The sequence below is a fragment of the Pieris rapae genome, chromosome Z, assembly GCF_905147795.1.
Source record: "Pieris rapae chromosome Z, ilPieRapa1.1, whole genome shotgun sequence".
Lineage (NCBI taxonomy): Eukaryota > Metazoa > Arthropoda > Insecta > Lepidoptera > Pieridae > Pieris > Pieris rapae.
In genome coordinates this window covers 3,835,055-3,851,522 of record NC_059534.1, presented here as the reverse complement: position 1 = coordinate 3,851,522, position 16,468 = coordinate 3,835,055, and the positions used below count along the sequence as shown (strand labels likewise).

General features: G+C 31.8%; 1 protein-coding gene across 1 annotated transcript in view; it reads right to left on the bottom strand.

The window, feature by feature from the left end:
* The window catches only part of LOC111000099, a 65,877-nt gene that overhangs the window by 34,548 nt on the left and 14,861 nt on the right, over nucleotides 1-16,468 (bottom strand). Inside the window, exon 2 of the mRNA XM_022269443.2 lies at nucleotides 13,220-13,363. Within this exon, the coding sequence (XP_022125135.2) occupies nucleotides 13,220-13,363 (144 nt within the window). The remainder of the gene's footprint in view (nucleotides 1-13,219; nucleotides 13,364-16,468) is intronic.

Below are 16,468 nucleotides of genomic sequence, written 5' to 3'. Positions count from 1 at the left end.
GCTACGTTGACCTCATTTGAATATACTGGCATTCATTTGATTGGATGTTTAAATTTTTTATGTCATATAATCGCGATTCGATTTTGTCATTAAAATCCATTAGTGCCAAAATATTTGGGTCCCTTAATTATAAATCTAAAAAAACTTCAGTCTTCATTCTCTTGACGCTATGATGAGAGGATAAAATAAAAAGTAGCAAACGATGTTTAGCATCCTGGTTTGGTTAATACGCAGTCTCGATAACAAACAAATATGAGATCGAAGAGCTGGCAGCTACCTCGCACAAAGAATTAGTCTAGCTATTAAAAGGGGCAACGCTGCTAGTATCTTCGGAACCTTGCCTAAAGGGACTCCTTTTAATAATATTTTTTAATAATTAAATTTTAAGGTTAGTTATTAGATATATTTTTATGTATTAGGTGATGTAGTTGGGTTAAACTGAAAATTATAATTGTTACTTTATTAATGACTTAATTAATAACATTTATGCTTAACTAAAAGTAATTATATTACTTAAATATGATAACTTGAAATTTTTTTTTTTAAAGTTTGCTCCCTGTGGCACACCAACGTGCACTACAGCGGCCAGGGGTACTTCGTTGTACACCTGGCGGCTGCATTGCCAAATCTATTTGTTGAGCGAGTAACAATCTCTAGGGGTGCCAGTATTATCTGCCGCGTGACCTTTAATTGTTGCCTGTGCATTTCAACCCCTCGGCCCAAAAGAAAAATTATGCGTGATTATATCATATTCAAAGAAAATCATTTTAATTCATCCAGGTCATTAACTAACGTTTGTAGCTAAGATATGTACCACAGAACTAAATACTTCTATTAGAAAACAATCGATAATAACTTATAACATATACTATTTCAGTAGCAACCGTGCTATGAAATATGTAAGTATTTCTACAACCGCTTTCAGTAAGTTTGTGTAAATAACTTTGTGTATGTAAATTGTGCTAAGCGAGTTAGTTAGCGAGTTGTCGTTACACGTGTTTGCATTTTGCAGTCGGGTTTATATGTCATATGGGAATCCTAATTTGAAATAGTCAATCCTGAACTCTAATTAACGTATGTATAATTGCGTTTTTTCTAAGTTTAACAAGAAAATATATAAATTTTATAACATAGAAATTGTTCAGTTACGTCAAAGATAAGTTTTTTTTAAATGATTTAAATATTTTTTATGTCTTAATGAACCTGTAACCCCATACAAACTAAACTATGTAGGTACCATTTCTTTTTCGATCCAAAAAATTCGGAAGAGACCAAACAGATGGAAATTTGAAAGTGCAAGGTTAGGTCTATACGGCGTATGCATTAACACCTCCCAGCCAAACTCTCTTAATTTTTGCTGAGCGGCTAAAGATGTGTGAGGTCTAGCGTTATCAAAATGAAAAACCAGACCCCTCCTGTAAATTAATTCCGGCCACTTTCTCTCAACTTCTAATCTCATCGAGTTAAGTTCAGAATCGATTGTCCTATCAAGTGGTAATAGCTCAATGAATAATGCCCTTCCAATCCCACCACACACAAAACATCACCGTGTTGCGGTATATTACAAGATTCAGTTTATTTTTTATTTTTGACAAGAATACAACAAAGAGGAATGAACAGTTTAAGTGATGTTCTACTACTAATCAAATTCGTGTGCATTAGTGCCCATACGTTAGTAGTATTTGTGTTAACAGATTATTGTGCTTAACACTCAACCGTGTCTCACACAAAGGGAGCCTTTGTGTACCGGCAACGTCCGACAGATTAAGCTTGTTTGATTGTGATAACGTTCGCCAACCAAAATCCGTCATTCAGTGATTGGCTCATGAATATGCAGATCCAGCGCACGTGCTGAAATCCATTATACTTAGCGCACTCGATAAAAATATGTTTGAAATTATACCGAGAAAATAAAAAAAACGAGTGTGCTTATGACCACACGACTGAACACACACACATGTATATATATAAACATACAGATGGAGCGAAAGAAGTTTCACTTCAAAAAGCACTTGTGATGAGAGCTATAATCCGATATGGGTTTTAATACCAGATGCATAAATTTTTCTTCTTTGATGTTCGTATTTTTTTATCTTATTTATTCTGATTTTTTCATCTATCCAAGTTGTGCACACTTGTAATTGATGTATCTGCATGTTTCGCTTTTTGTGTAGTATTTTATCTGTAACAGTCTTTGTCTGTGTTTTAAATATAAATAAAAAAATATTTTAAACATTAGTAGGCGATCATTTTGCCATATGCGTGCAAGTCTTAAGGATGCGCACATTGAATGCACGATCTCAGAAAGTCGTACGCTTAAGCCGAGGCTAACTAACGATGTGAGCCACCTCACGCGTATAATTGTACTGTCAATGTATTCTTTGCACCAATGTATATTTCATTATAACTGCTTTATCGTTCTCAAACGTAAAATACTCTGCAAGGTAACCTATTTTCGGCAAAGAAGACTATCTTTTGCCATTAAACCGGTGCAAAAATGTTGAGAAACCGTGCATCCATGTGTGTGTGGGCCATGTTTATTCTAACAAATAAGAGTTTCTTTTTATAGTACGTTACAAAATTACTAACAAACCTGTGAAAATTTTATATCGTGCACTAATAATGTCGCGTAGTAATAACTGAATTTAAATGCACTGTTAAAATCCGTAATGTACTGCAGCAAGCTACAATTAGGAGAGCCAAGGTCTGACGTAATTTGGAAATTAATTAAATGTATTATTGAATAAAACTAACATTGATCTGTTGTATAAATCTATTGATCGCTGAAATGGGTATAAATACATTTATGGTTTCAGGAGTTATTTTCATATTTTCATTGAATTTTTAATTTTTAACATTATTTAGCTATTACTGTAGAATACTCCAATGTTGCAATAACACAACATTTAACAGTAATAGAGTAAAATAATGACATAAAGACACAGTACTATTTACCTACCTAAGATATAGTTAGTAATTAAATAGCTTTATTTAAAGTGGAACTATACGAACCTTAATATTGTATTTTACCGTAGTAAGTTACTTGATAACTTCGTAAACTAATCGGGCAATAAATTTTGTATCCAAGTTTCAAGTTACAAACTTCATCAAGATCATCGCCACGTAATTCGATAACTGAGTAAAAATAGACACTCGTCGCTAACGACCTCTTCATCTGAGTATGCAAGACCTAAAAACATCGCTTTGAACAAAATAATCTGTATCGAGGCATACTGGCATAGTTCTAATGATGAAAACAAAAGCCTGTAAAAACTTTCCGACCATTTTACATAGAGCCCCACGTTTCCCATGACACGCGTCCTAAAACGGCTACGCGCTGTATATTAGCGGGGGGCAGGGCGTGCCTCCCCTAACTAGCAGATGAAAATTTGTGATAGAGGAGCTTGGCGACTTGCCAATTTTTATACGCCATCGCCATGTTTTCACATAAGAAATATTTGCATCCTATATTAGGGATTTCAAACATACAGTCCTTGGAATGATAGGTGTGGAAAATTATAAAATTGAATAGTAACCGTCCATTTATGCAAAGCTCTTTGAAAAATACAGCGATTCAGCCTAGACTAATTCCTGTGTTTCTCAATTATAATGCATTTAAATTCGCAAAATACACCTAAATATATTTTGAATACTATCAAATTCACTCAGATTACAACAATGATTTGCAACACGCAATTATTCCTTAGTCACAATTCTCCAATATCTTATAAAGATATTATCCATATATCCAAAACAGGGTAAATTAAAAAAAAGCAATTAAGAATCAAATATAAGTAAAAATATATTAGCATTTGTTGTACTGTAATAATTTTATTATATCACCCCATCAAGGTTACAATAAATGTAAAATACGAGGTACTTATACACGATTTGTGACCCAGTTATTTTGGCCAAGGGCATCCCCTATCACACGACCCACCCTTCGTAACTGTGTGTGTGTGCGTGTGTAAAGGACTGTATTTGTAAGTAGGCTGCAAACGTTAATTACAAGTCTAGTATAATGTTGGCATACATTTTTCACGAAGCCCGTTTTCTTTTATTCAATTTTCAAATTATATTATTAGTAATTTAATTTGCACTTATTGAAAGAGACTACCTACATTTTATAAGAATAATACTGATATATTTACTAACTTACCATTCGAATGTAATTATTTTTATATTCTTAGGCTTAATTCAAAATGAATCTCACTGGAGTGAACGAAGCGCAAAAGGGTGAACTTAACAGCCCCACGACAAAATGAAGGTAGCTCTAGTGTACATATCAGAATATATATACATATATATAGGCAGAGAGTCTGCCTTATGACACCTTAGGCAACAGACGGCACCCTTCAAATTTGATTCGTTATTCAGGGACATCTCATATTACATGGAGTCCACTATAAAAATAATTTTTCCTTTTGTAGTGTTGATTATTAACGAACTAATACCTCTACGAATATTGTCAACACAAAGTAAAACAGTGATTCAGAAAGATGTCCAGCTGTAGAGACTTAGGTTTCTTATTATTCATTTTGAATTAAAAGTATTATTTGAGAATATAGCCGCAATACAAGTCAACAATAAAGTCGTCGAGAGGACGATTATTAATTTATTTAAATAAACATTAATCGCAGGATATCGTTGCTAAGCGAAAACTTGAAAACTACCGGACCATTTCTAGTATTTTTTATCTATGCTCTGAGGAAGGTTTATTTTGGAAAGAAAAAAATTGAAAAATATAAAATGTAGCTTTTACTCCTGCAATGCAAACAGTCTCTATGCAACGCATAGCCACAGTGTTATGTTGGTATTTTAAATATATACTAGCGGATCCGACAGACGTTGTCCTGTCTACACGTCTTTAATTTCAAAATTTAAATTTTTAATAAGCCAATTTGATGAAAATCAAATGTTATGACAATATCTAACGATCCAGCACATGGTCACACACGATATAACACAATGATAACAAAACTTTTTTTAAATTTCGGGACAGACTAAAATTAAAATTCGAATATTATTTAAAATTTGACACTGCGATGGTAGCGCCGTCTGTCGGATCCAATGTAAAACATTCCAAAATCAACAACAACTAATTAATTGAAAATTAATTAAAAAAACATTGTCCAGCGGACAAAATTGTGAATCTAAACCATTCCCAGGTCCCCTTGAACACACACAAAAAATTTCGTCTAAATCGGTCCAGTCGTTTAGGAGGAGTTCAGTCACATACAAGAAATATATATATTAAGATAATCCAGTGAAATGTATTTCTTGCTTCCAATTAGATTTATAACGCGATTAGAGTGTCTCGTCTGCGATTTGGCTCACAAATGTGAGCAATTAATTGCTTTTCGGTATCGTCAATCCATATTTATTAAATATTTATTTAATCATATTGCCAACTGTGTACACTTATGAAACTCTATTATATATATATTATAAAAAGTAAATACTAAATTCATATTTTTCAGTTCCCAAATCAATAATACGTGCATTGTGTGTATATAAATAAAATAAAATATTTATTAAAATTGTGGATTAGGCTGCCCAACCCCATACGATTGGCTACCTCCGTAACATCTGTTAAAACTCTTTGCAAAAACTTTTCTTAACCATAATATCCTATCCTTAACCAATCCAATCTTGACAATTCAAACTCGCAACAAAACAGCAATTCATTAATCCGTGTGTTTAGTTATTATAAATAAGAATAATGTGTGTATTTCTGTAATAAATAAATAATATTAATTTTGTTAGATTAAGGTTCTATATTTTTTATAACATTTAGTTTTGCACTTTACCCATCGTATTTCATTACTTAAGTTACCAAGGTTGCCTGGCTCGCTTGTTAGCGATACGGTCCGTTGCATGCCTTTTAATTTTTATATAATTCTTAACGAAATTATTATAAAATCAAATAGCACTACTGGTGAAAATTAAATAGTTCTTATAAATGGTGTATTTATTTGATATATCAAAATTAATAACAGGTTGTTCTCATTTAAAGAGATTGTATGTATGTATAAAGGTTCTATGTTGTGTTTTCTTTAAGCAGTCGCGCGTAAATATAGGCGTTTGCTGAAATTATTTTACATAATTGTAATTTACATAGTAGCACCCGTGGTATTTCCTTACATAAGTGTCATAAATTATAGCATCATGCAAATGTCATAAATCGAGATTCATAATTCTAATATATTATTAAACAATATAGTTTGGTTGTACGTTCCTTTTAGATTAAAATTGCCAGTTCCCCTACTTTTCTTTTAATTATGTCAATTTTATTAGGTTTCAGCAACGAACTTTTAATAAATAAAATTCAGGAGTTTTGTGTACTTAGTTAGAGAAATAGCTTTTCTCCAAATTCTTCGATAACTTCGACCAACGACGGAAATAAGCGAGACATCAATAACAATGTTAATAGTTAAAATAAATCAAAACTTCTGTATCATCTGTCTGTTTTAAAGTTATCCCCGAACGTTTCATTCTTAAATGTATTACAAGGGAATTAAAAAAAATAGTTTTTGTAAATATGCTTAAGTAAATAATATATAAATAATGCTTAGATTGAGTTTTCAATTATCGTGAATAAGCAGAGAACAGCCGGTATATCTATATTATAATCCTATTCAGATGTGATGCCTAACTTTGATGAATAAACTTATAATACGTTGATCAAGAATGGGAAGTCTTATAATTTGTTGTTTATTTTACATAAAGGTAGTCTAGGAAGTGTTTCCAACTTTTAATTAAAGACGGGCGTTCGTAGTTTCTAGAACGTTTGGCTTCAAGGTGCTATAACATTGTTTAACAAACATTAATTTTCTTTGCCCTTCGAAAGCTGCATAGAATTTGCTTGAACAATTTAATTTGTTTAACATGCTTAAACAATACTCACTAAAGAGCAATATGAAATTGTATCATAAAACAAACAGTTTTACTTAGATATTTCAGTATTTAACATTAGACAGGGGAATCGCCGAAGAGTTATATCGACCTTTAATTGAAATTTGAAAATTCAATACAAAGCATGTATTGAATTTTTAAATTTCCTTGTGAGTTTCACGAGACACCACTATATTTATAAATTGCAGACTAGTTTTTAATTTCGCAAACAGTACAGAAAATAATAAATTTTGGAGCTGATATCGAACATATTAGAGCTGAGTTCAAGTTCTGCATTCAATTTTTGAGGACTTAACTTTTCTTCCGATTAAAATGACTAACACACAAATAACGACTATAATTAATAACTAAAAATAGTACATAATCTTGTTGTATGAAATATAAAATATTTAGTAAAATGAAAATGAAATAATTTATGATTAATATTATATTTATTTAATTCCAAATAATATACTTATACTTTATGTTGTATGTTGGTGCAAAGTTTTGCGCAACTTTAACAATTGACTTTGTTAAAGATGGCTCGCGTCTGTCTGTTGTTACTCGATGCTATCTAGCTATTTTCTATCTACAGAAAATTAACTTTTGTGTAGGTAGAGAATGAACGAATTTTTAGAAGAAGCTACTCTAGTGTAAATATAATTACAAATAAACCGTGTGTGGTTTCGGTGCCACAAAATGTTGCGTAATACATATAAATATAATGTTGAGTTGTACTGTGTGTAAATAAGTGTAAATAAAAAGATAAAATAAATAAATACAAAAAAGTATTGAAAAGGTACTTACTTACTTTTAGCGTACGTTTCGTGATTGCCTGATAGTATGAAAAATTAATCCGTTTTATGTGCCAATATATGGGTGTTGTAAATAATGATGAAGTAAGGTTATGCCTGACCCCAATAATTAATCCACAATCTCAGATTGAAAACAATCATTTTCATACAAAGGTCAATACAATCCGTCAATTTGTTATTGGCACACTTTTATCCATATTTCGATAAAGATGTCCATCTTGGATGGTCAAAAATGAATTTAGATAGGTTATTGAATTTGGGCGTTAACCAGATAGATGCAAAACAAGAGAGACGTTGGCTAAAAAATATTTTTTTAATTTAGTTTTTTTAAATATGTAATTTTCCTGCGCGATTACCTTAAAGTTTATTTTAGTAAAAGCTTACATTTTATAAAGAACTCAATAAAATTTAAATGATATAAATGAATTCGTTTTGCAGTTGATCACATACACAAAGTATCGCAAGGAAAGCTCGCCTACCCACTTAACGTCGTAATGTCAAAAGCTTTTGCACCTTGTGCCTCTAAGAAAATTTATAAAAGCCATATTTATTGAAATCTCGATCGGCTCTCTATACAAATAAAAAACCTTTGACGTGTTAAACTGTTATCAGTAAATAACAAAAGTAATTGAATGAATATTTTTATTGCGTGGAAAAATATTTCTCGGTAATGTTCAGAGGAGCGGAATATCCCAGGTCTGCGAGCAATTAGCTCTGTTTCAAGCGAACTTCCATGTTTAAATGGCATAGAATATTAGAAATAGAGAGTTATATCTCCTTACTAAATATTTTGTCAATCAAATATATTTTATTATGGAGGGTGCTAAAACTTGTGCTTAATTGTCAAAACACCAAAATATCTTTCAAACCAATGTATGTACTTTATAAGTTTGGTCAGATTTCTGTATTTGTTTCGGGATATTATTTTAATAGGCACGTTGTCGAGTAGCCTTCTGTGTCTGACACGTATCAGTTTTTCAGTCCTCGGTTTCCTCACACATCGTGAGGAAACCGAGGACTGAAAAACTTCCTTACAGTACGAGTGTGTGTTAAATGCGCACATAGGAAGGAAGAATCATAGTGTGGTTTACACTACACGTGATTCGAACGCACTACCTCAGTGTTGCGTATACTCAAGCTTCAAGTAAGAATCATACTTGTTTGTTTTATTAATAAGCTGCCCCACCGAACTTTATGCCCGCGAATGCAAAAATAATTAAAATCATCTTTGGGCATAAATGTTTTAACATGGCTGATATGAAATGTCAAACGTACGGTTCATTTCGATTTTTTTAATACATAACAATTGACTTGTCATGTAATCCACAACATAAATATAGAAATTTAAGAGGCTTTTCTGCTACGTAACTGATGCTAATGCGATTACAACATTAGAAAAGTTATATCATCACTAGCCGGGTAGGTCGGACTTGGATCGTTGCTTATATTATTATGTAATTGTTTTTTTCTACCCCAATTTCCCTTGACGTTGATGTTGTTCCCAATATATTGGGAGCAAGTATTTCTGATAGTGGAGAAACTTTTCTCTCTGAATTATTTATTATTTTTATTGGATTACAATAATTCAATGTTTCAACAATTGTAAGAGCATCTTATAAAAGTTGAAGGTGCTTACATTTACATGTACGTATCTATAATATAAAAATGAATCGCAATGGGTTGGTAAGCGCATTGCTGAACAACGCCTGGACAAATTATACCAATTCTTTTTGTAATGTTCATTGAAATCCAATGGTGAGTTTTACGGCGAGAAAAAATCGAATCGATTACTTTCCAATCATGTTTGAACCCTAAGTTCACCTCTTAGTTTGAAGCCCTCTGGCAGACATCCCAGTCGGGTGAGTCGCAGAAGGGTGGAAAAAATTCGTGAAAGCGAAGATACTTTGGTCACACAAGCCGAATCTCACACACAAGGAGAATTTTTTGCACAGACTATAAAATTGAAAACTGCCACATTCCAAATATTCTGGCAAAAGTCTGACGGGTCCGCTAGTTTTGTAATAAAAGGGTGACAGAACTTTATTGCCTCTGTGCCTAAATTTGAGAACTGGCAGTGTACTGTAATGTAAATTTAAAATGTGATATTGTGCTTTGGATGTTGATGCAAATGACATAAGTTCTAATGTAAACAATACGATGTATTCTAAGAGTATGATTCTTGGCGAGTGTAATTGAGTGAATTCCTATGTCGTGAAAGCTTAGAAAATCTTTTACCTTTCCTCGGGGCGTAAGTGTGGTGCCTCTTCTAAGCTGATTTATAGACGACGTAATAGATTCCCTTTGTTTAAGTCTTAGAGAATAAAATTTATTTAGAAAATGCTTTCGGTTTTATAAATACTCTATGTATTATTAGGTCTAATTAATACAGATTGTTAATTACAATTAGTTATCAATTATCACTATAATTGTATATTTCGGAAGACGAGATATGGAAGACAAAATGACAAGGGTAAAAGTAATTATTATATTTTAGTAGCCTTCGTCATTTTTAGCGAACAGTTTAACTGTTTTGATGGAAAGAGTTTATTTATTTATTTATTCCAATAAATTTTCTATCTTAACAGTTACAACTAATGCGATATAATTCCAAAATATTTCCCACACCAACTATCCTACATACAAACATTAAAAAATTAAACTCATATTCCTAAAACTTATAACTAACAATATAGTTACTTATCTATATAGTTTAGGTTTTAATATTCTCTAAGCTATGGTTGATATTTATGAAAAGTGTTAATTCATTTGATAATAGATTATAGAAATGTTAATGACTGATGATAAACTATAAAAATTTAGACGTAAACCATTTTCATAAAACCATTTAGGTAGTGTGACTATTTTAGTTGAAAAACTTTTCCAGTTAAACACAGAAAAATAACCAAAATACCTTACAGTTCTTAATCAGTAAGTAATTTTTATATTTTTAAAATCATTATGCCTGGACCTGGTTATTGGGGACTTAATTCCGTATCTGATCGTAGATATCGGTATTATTGTAATAATAGTTTTATACATAATGCTATACGCTTCTATTTTTAATAATGCCACTCTATAAACCTGTATGAATTTTTCAAGTTTGTTTAGTAAAACCTTTGTCCTTTGTGGTGCGGTTTTGAGCCGTGTAAATTGATTTGTTACTGGCAGCCACGAACTTGTTTTTCTTTTTCCTTTTAACGTCAGTGTCCCCTACATTTAAAGAGTAAATTGGTAGTCGTTTGAAGTATTTTTTTTTTGCTTTTAACTGGCCAGTTTTTGTGATCTGTTTTTAACGTATGCGTTAAAAATTGAGAAATTTTTGATATAACTGTAAATGTTACATAAAAAACTAAAAATAATAAATTTGGAATTTATCTAAAAACATTTTCTTGCGCTGTAGAGAAAACGTTTTTTTTTTTGTTTTTATAGAACGGGGGGCAAACGGGCAGGAGGCTCACCTGATGTTTAATTTCATTTTTTTTCAATAATAAAGAGGTAGCGTAAAGTTGCAGTACAATGCTAGTTGGGTGCATTATCTTCTATAAACGCTATACACTTATAAGAAATACCTCATCAGGCTATTTTGACAAATAATGGTCCAACTCAGATAGTGCCTTAAAACTTTCCAATAATTTATGATTAGTTTATTTTATTGAAGTCTGTGTCACAATTAACATTCAGAATTACAAATAGAAGAAAATTTATTTGTATTTTCATGGATATCTTTTGTTAAAATTGTAGCGTACATTTCCCTAAAAATACTGCACATTTCAGCGCAAACGATAAAAGGCACGATTCTTGAAAGGATCTAGCTTCAGATTGTGATATCGTTAAATTGTATTATTGTTGAAGTTTATTGACGCGACGACCGACAACCTGTTACTTTAGAAATATAATATTTCAACAATTTTCACCGTGAAGGAATGAGTGAAAGTTGAAAGAGTTCGATTTTTTAATTTCGAATCTATTTATTTATTGTAGTGTTGGTCACACTGTAAGTACTTATGAATAAAAACTTCCACTAAAAAATGAGCTAAAAAAATATGCAATTAAGGAAACTTATAAACTTTTTTTGACAATATCATGCTCTGTTTCATGTCTAAACGTTAACTTAAGGAATGGTAAAGAGACGAAAGTCATATTAATAAAAGAGTTTTATTATATTAGTGGGGGAAAAAATCATGAAGGAAAGGAAGTCAAATTGGTTCAAAAATACTTCAGGAGCAGCTGTTTCTGCTTTTGGCGCCAAAAACTATGTCGAGGTGATACGGGTGGAATTTAGTGTAAACGTCCGATGATGAACCATTTGCGTGCTGACAGAGTGCTATTAGACTTTGGTATTGTAAACGTTTTAAAACCTCACTGTGGCGAGGGTTTAATTACATCTTCATTTATATGCATATGCATACCTTTGAACATGTATTAGTTCTTTTCTTTACACCTTTTCACCAAAGGAATACACAGAACATGTATCACAGTCACATTCATCTGCTTTCCAGTCTAGTGATTTCATTTCTGCTGCCTTTGCATCTTTAATTGTTTTCATTTCAAGCAATTACCATATGCAAACTATATACCACTTGCTTGCGTGTTTTAATTACACATGAACGATATTTGAATAGTCTAAAACAACATGTGGAATCGCCTAAATAGTTAAATCATTAAAATAGATTAAATGGCACTGTTTCGTCTTATTACTCAAGATGTCATATGGAACATGGTGTAATTCTTGTAGCTCCTTACAAACGTTGTGTAAAAGAAAAAAACTTAGTGATTAAAAAGAGTGGCGGAGAGTTTATTGCCAGTTCTTCTCTTCCGTTCTACGCCCTTGATTTGAGAACTGGCAGTAAATGTAAAATTAGAAGCATTTAAATACATTAAATTTCTTTATTGACGTTCACAAGTGTACATGATACATGATAACATGAATAAATGATGTTGAATTTTGAATTTAAAGAGAATTAACTAGTTTACTTAGCGTCATAACGTTTGATTACAAGACAGACCTTCATGATCTTTACATACAAATTTTTTAATTTGAATTTAAATTAGATTCTATGTTTACTTTAGTTACTAATCTTAAACACCTACATGCATTTTTGTATTATATATTGCACATTTTCTGGTTTTTGGTTCTTCACTATAGTAGATGAATTTCACACGAAATTACGTAGTTTATTTTAATATGTACAACCAATATTTTTATTTTATATTGTAATGATTTTTTTATCACAACTAATCTAAAATGTAATTGTTTAAGAAATTCTATACTTATTCTATCGCCAAATCATAACCAGTCTGCTATTTTCAATGCACTAACATGCGATTCACGATTGCAGCAAATGAAAATTTTAGCAGCTTTTAAAATAACAGTTTGTAATTAATAACAATCTTAATCCATAGCTTGTTTACGTTAAAGTGGTTATATCAAAAATGTTGCAGAAATTAAAAAAAACGTTTTAAAAACCAAACATATGCGTGGAATTTGAACATTTTGCAATACAACATACCTTCAATAGGTGTCGTTTGTTGACTAGAGTTGATCCTCGGTCTTTCTTCGCCAGCAGCTATGTGCTTACCCGTGCGTCGGGCTATTGGCCTTAATTCTCGGTCTACATCACTACCCTCTTCCTCTTCGTAGTTGTGTTCCAGACCTAAAAAATATACATCATATTTAATCCTATTTAAACGTCATCCCTACATTTTGAAATGTTAGGATACAACATTTTTAAAATAATAGTGTGTACAGATGTCCTTTAAATAAACTGTGATAATTAGGTTTTTTAATTTACTATATAATTAACGATTTAAAAAGCATTTGCAAGTAAAACATTTTTATCTGTCTCTCATCTGTGAAAATCCATTACATTTCTGACATACGTGAGTCATACTTAACGCTAAGACTTGCTTAAAAAACAAAGCTAAAAATTAACAGTCGCAAACGCTGTCTACTTAAAATATTTTTTTTTCACTTTTACGAAAAATGGCCTAAACTAAAAATTATAATAACCCCACCCTGTCTTTACCTACAAAGTTAACGAAGTAAAATTACTCCGTCTAATCCTTCCTCGTTGTAATTAATACTTGTCTTTACTGCAAGTCAATTATGATATTCAATATAGGTTCAATACGCCTGTTATTCATAGGAAATGTAACGAACTATGTTTTATGAGAATGAGGCTGCCCACTGAAGTATTCCTGAACGAATTTGACTTAGGGTCCTTCAAGAACAGAGCGTACCCATTCCTAAAAAGCCGGAAATGCACTCGCGAGCCCTCAAATATCAATTCAATGATTTGAATAATAATATATATAATAATAATAGATGAGGCCCTGCATACAAGTTTTTTACCCTAAAATAAATACGATTTGTTATTTATTTCAAATTAAACAATATTACATAACTATCTCCATAGTAGCGTATCATTTTAAAAAAAACACACCACTATACGCAATACTTGTTCAGCGAGTTTGCTTATCTTGCCGAAGCCGCGTAGAAATTATTTAAAGATGTCTATTAAGTATAAGGTTGTGTAGTTATTTAATTAATTACCATTTAAAATTCGAAATATTAGCGCGTTTAACCAATTCAAAAGGGTATTCAAGTATCAGAATGAGCCTAGTAGACTAAAATTAGAACGGCTGATGGCCAATGGATCATCGATTTCAAAATGAACATCAATTATGTTTCTCATGTCAATAAACATAAATTTTTTGAAATAAAGTTTTAACAAACATTTTATAATAAATTTATTTATCCAATTATCGTGGTTAATAATTGTATTTTTATTTCTTTTTCAACGAAGTACCTACTTTCAAAAACAATTTTTGGGCGTGAGGTAGTTACAACTAAATTTCAGAATGCAATTTGGAATATATTATCAGTTCGAACAACGTAATATGAGCAAATTATTTAATTATAGTGTTCATAATGCGTTGCAATATCAAATTGCAAAATATTCATATCGTGTCATCAATTTATGTTCAGTAAATGTCTATGCCATTAATAGCTGTTCGAATTAGTTTTTAATTATAACAGCTATTAATGGCATATGCTTTAATTAGCACAACAAGAAATAATCACTAACGTAATATATGTTTGCGACATATATTTATTTTCTAATATGTTACAGTACCTATGCTGTTTCAGACGCACAAAATAAATATACTTTACAAAGAGCAGCTGCTTTTATACTAAGCTATTTATCAATTTTTCAATCTCCATTAGGTAATCTATTCATACTTTTACAATGTTCGTAGTCGAACATTAATTATTAGCAATATCCACGGTCCAAATTCAAATTTTAATACATAATATTTAAAGAAGCCTACTATATTACTAGTACTACTTCCACTACGTATGAGACTGTCATCAAATTCGAAACCCGGCTGTGAACAAGTGGACTTTCTGTGCAAACTTGACACCCGTTCGAAGGAAAACATCGTGAGTAAAGCGACAAGACATGGACCAACGATTTTGAAATCAGCGGCCCAAACTGGTCTATTTTAAACTATACGATTGTTAGTAATGTTACATTAATTCTGAAAAATCGTAATAAAAAAGTAATATTTAAAACAAATTTGTATTTTAAAGTGGCCGTGTGTGTTGACACAATAATTAAGTGCGCGTAACAATGTAGCCTTGTATTCATTTAGAACAGCCCACTTAGGGTTGTCGTTTATGTCAAACTTTGGCCTTTTGTAATGTTAAATATGTCTAAGGCTGCTTACTACATCGTTTCTTTCTATGAACATGTCAGGCATAGCAATAATAAAAGGAATAAACAGTCAACAGGCGCGTCCACACAGAGCGAGCTGCCTCGCGAGGGATTTGCCGCACGAGGAAAATTATCGTGCGGCCGCGCGAGGCAAGCCCAAGCTGACACTCGATGGCTCGCTCGGTTTCTGGCCCGTGGCAGCGCGCGTGCATGCCTCGCGAGGCTGCTCGCTCTGTGTGGACGCGATACATTAAAGCATTGGGTGACAATTTGGTGCCCGTAGAACCTGCATTGCTGCTATTAGGTTTTTATAAAAATATTTAAAGAGCATCATATAATTCTTATAATCTTAATGCCAAGCGAGTCTCAGGAGACTGTTTTATACCTTTTTGAATACCTAAGATTTATTTTATTATGTATATAATTTAAATCGATGTCTGATTATTATCAGAATAAGACAGAAAGTAACAATACTAAAATTAATTAATTGATATTAAATTTATCATAAGCAATTGCCATTGTGTCATTTTTGGAATGTGTGTCCGTATATATTTGCGTGCTTGCCTGTCCTATGTTTTTAGTGCAATGTATTATGTATGGTTGCTGATATGAATATTGATAGTAATAGATAGTTTTATATTGATCAATTAATATTTCTAATCAATAGTTCAGTTTTTTTATATTCCAGCCTACCGATACGAAAGAGTAAAGGAAATCAGATCATATTATATAAAAAGGCAGATTCAGCTGTACGAAGCAATTACGTGAAATGATATGATCAGTTTACGTTGACTAAGACTATATCACACTCAACTTTAGTGAATAATAGTAGAGTGACAACCCTATTATTTTGTCTGATTAACAATAATTGGCCGCTGTCACATGTATACTAAGAGATAATTGCTTCGTTAAACACATAATTTGACATTTTAGAAAAAAATATACGCATTAAAACAGATTTGACTTAATGTTCTATACATGGGGCAGAGTGCGTTCACAGTCGCCAACTCTAAACTAAACTAAATTATTTTTTAGATTATT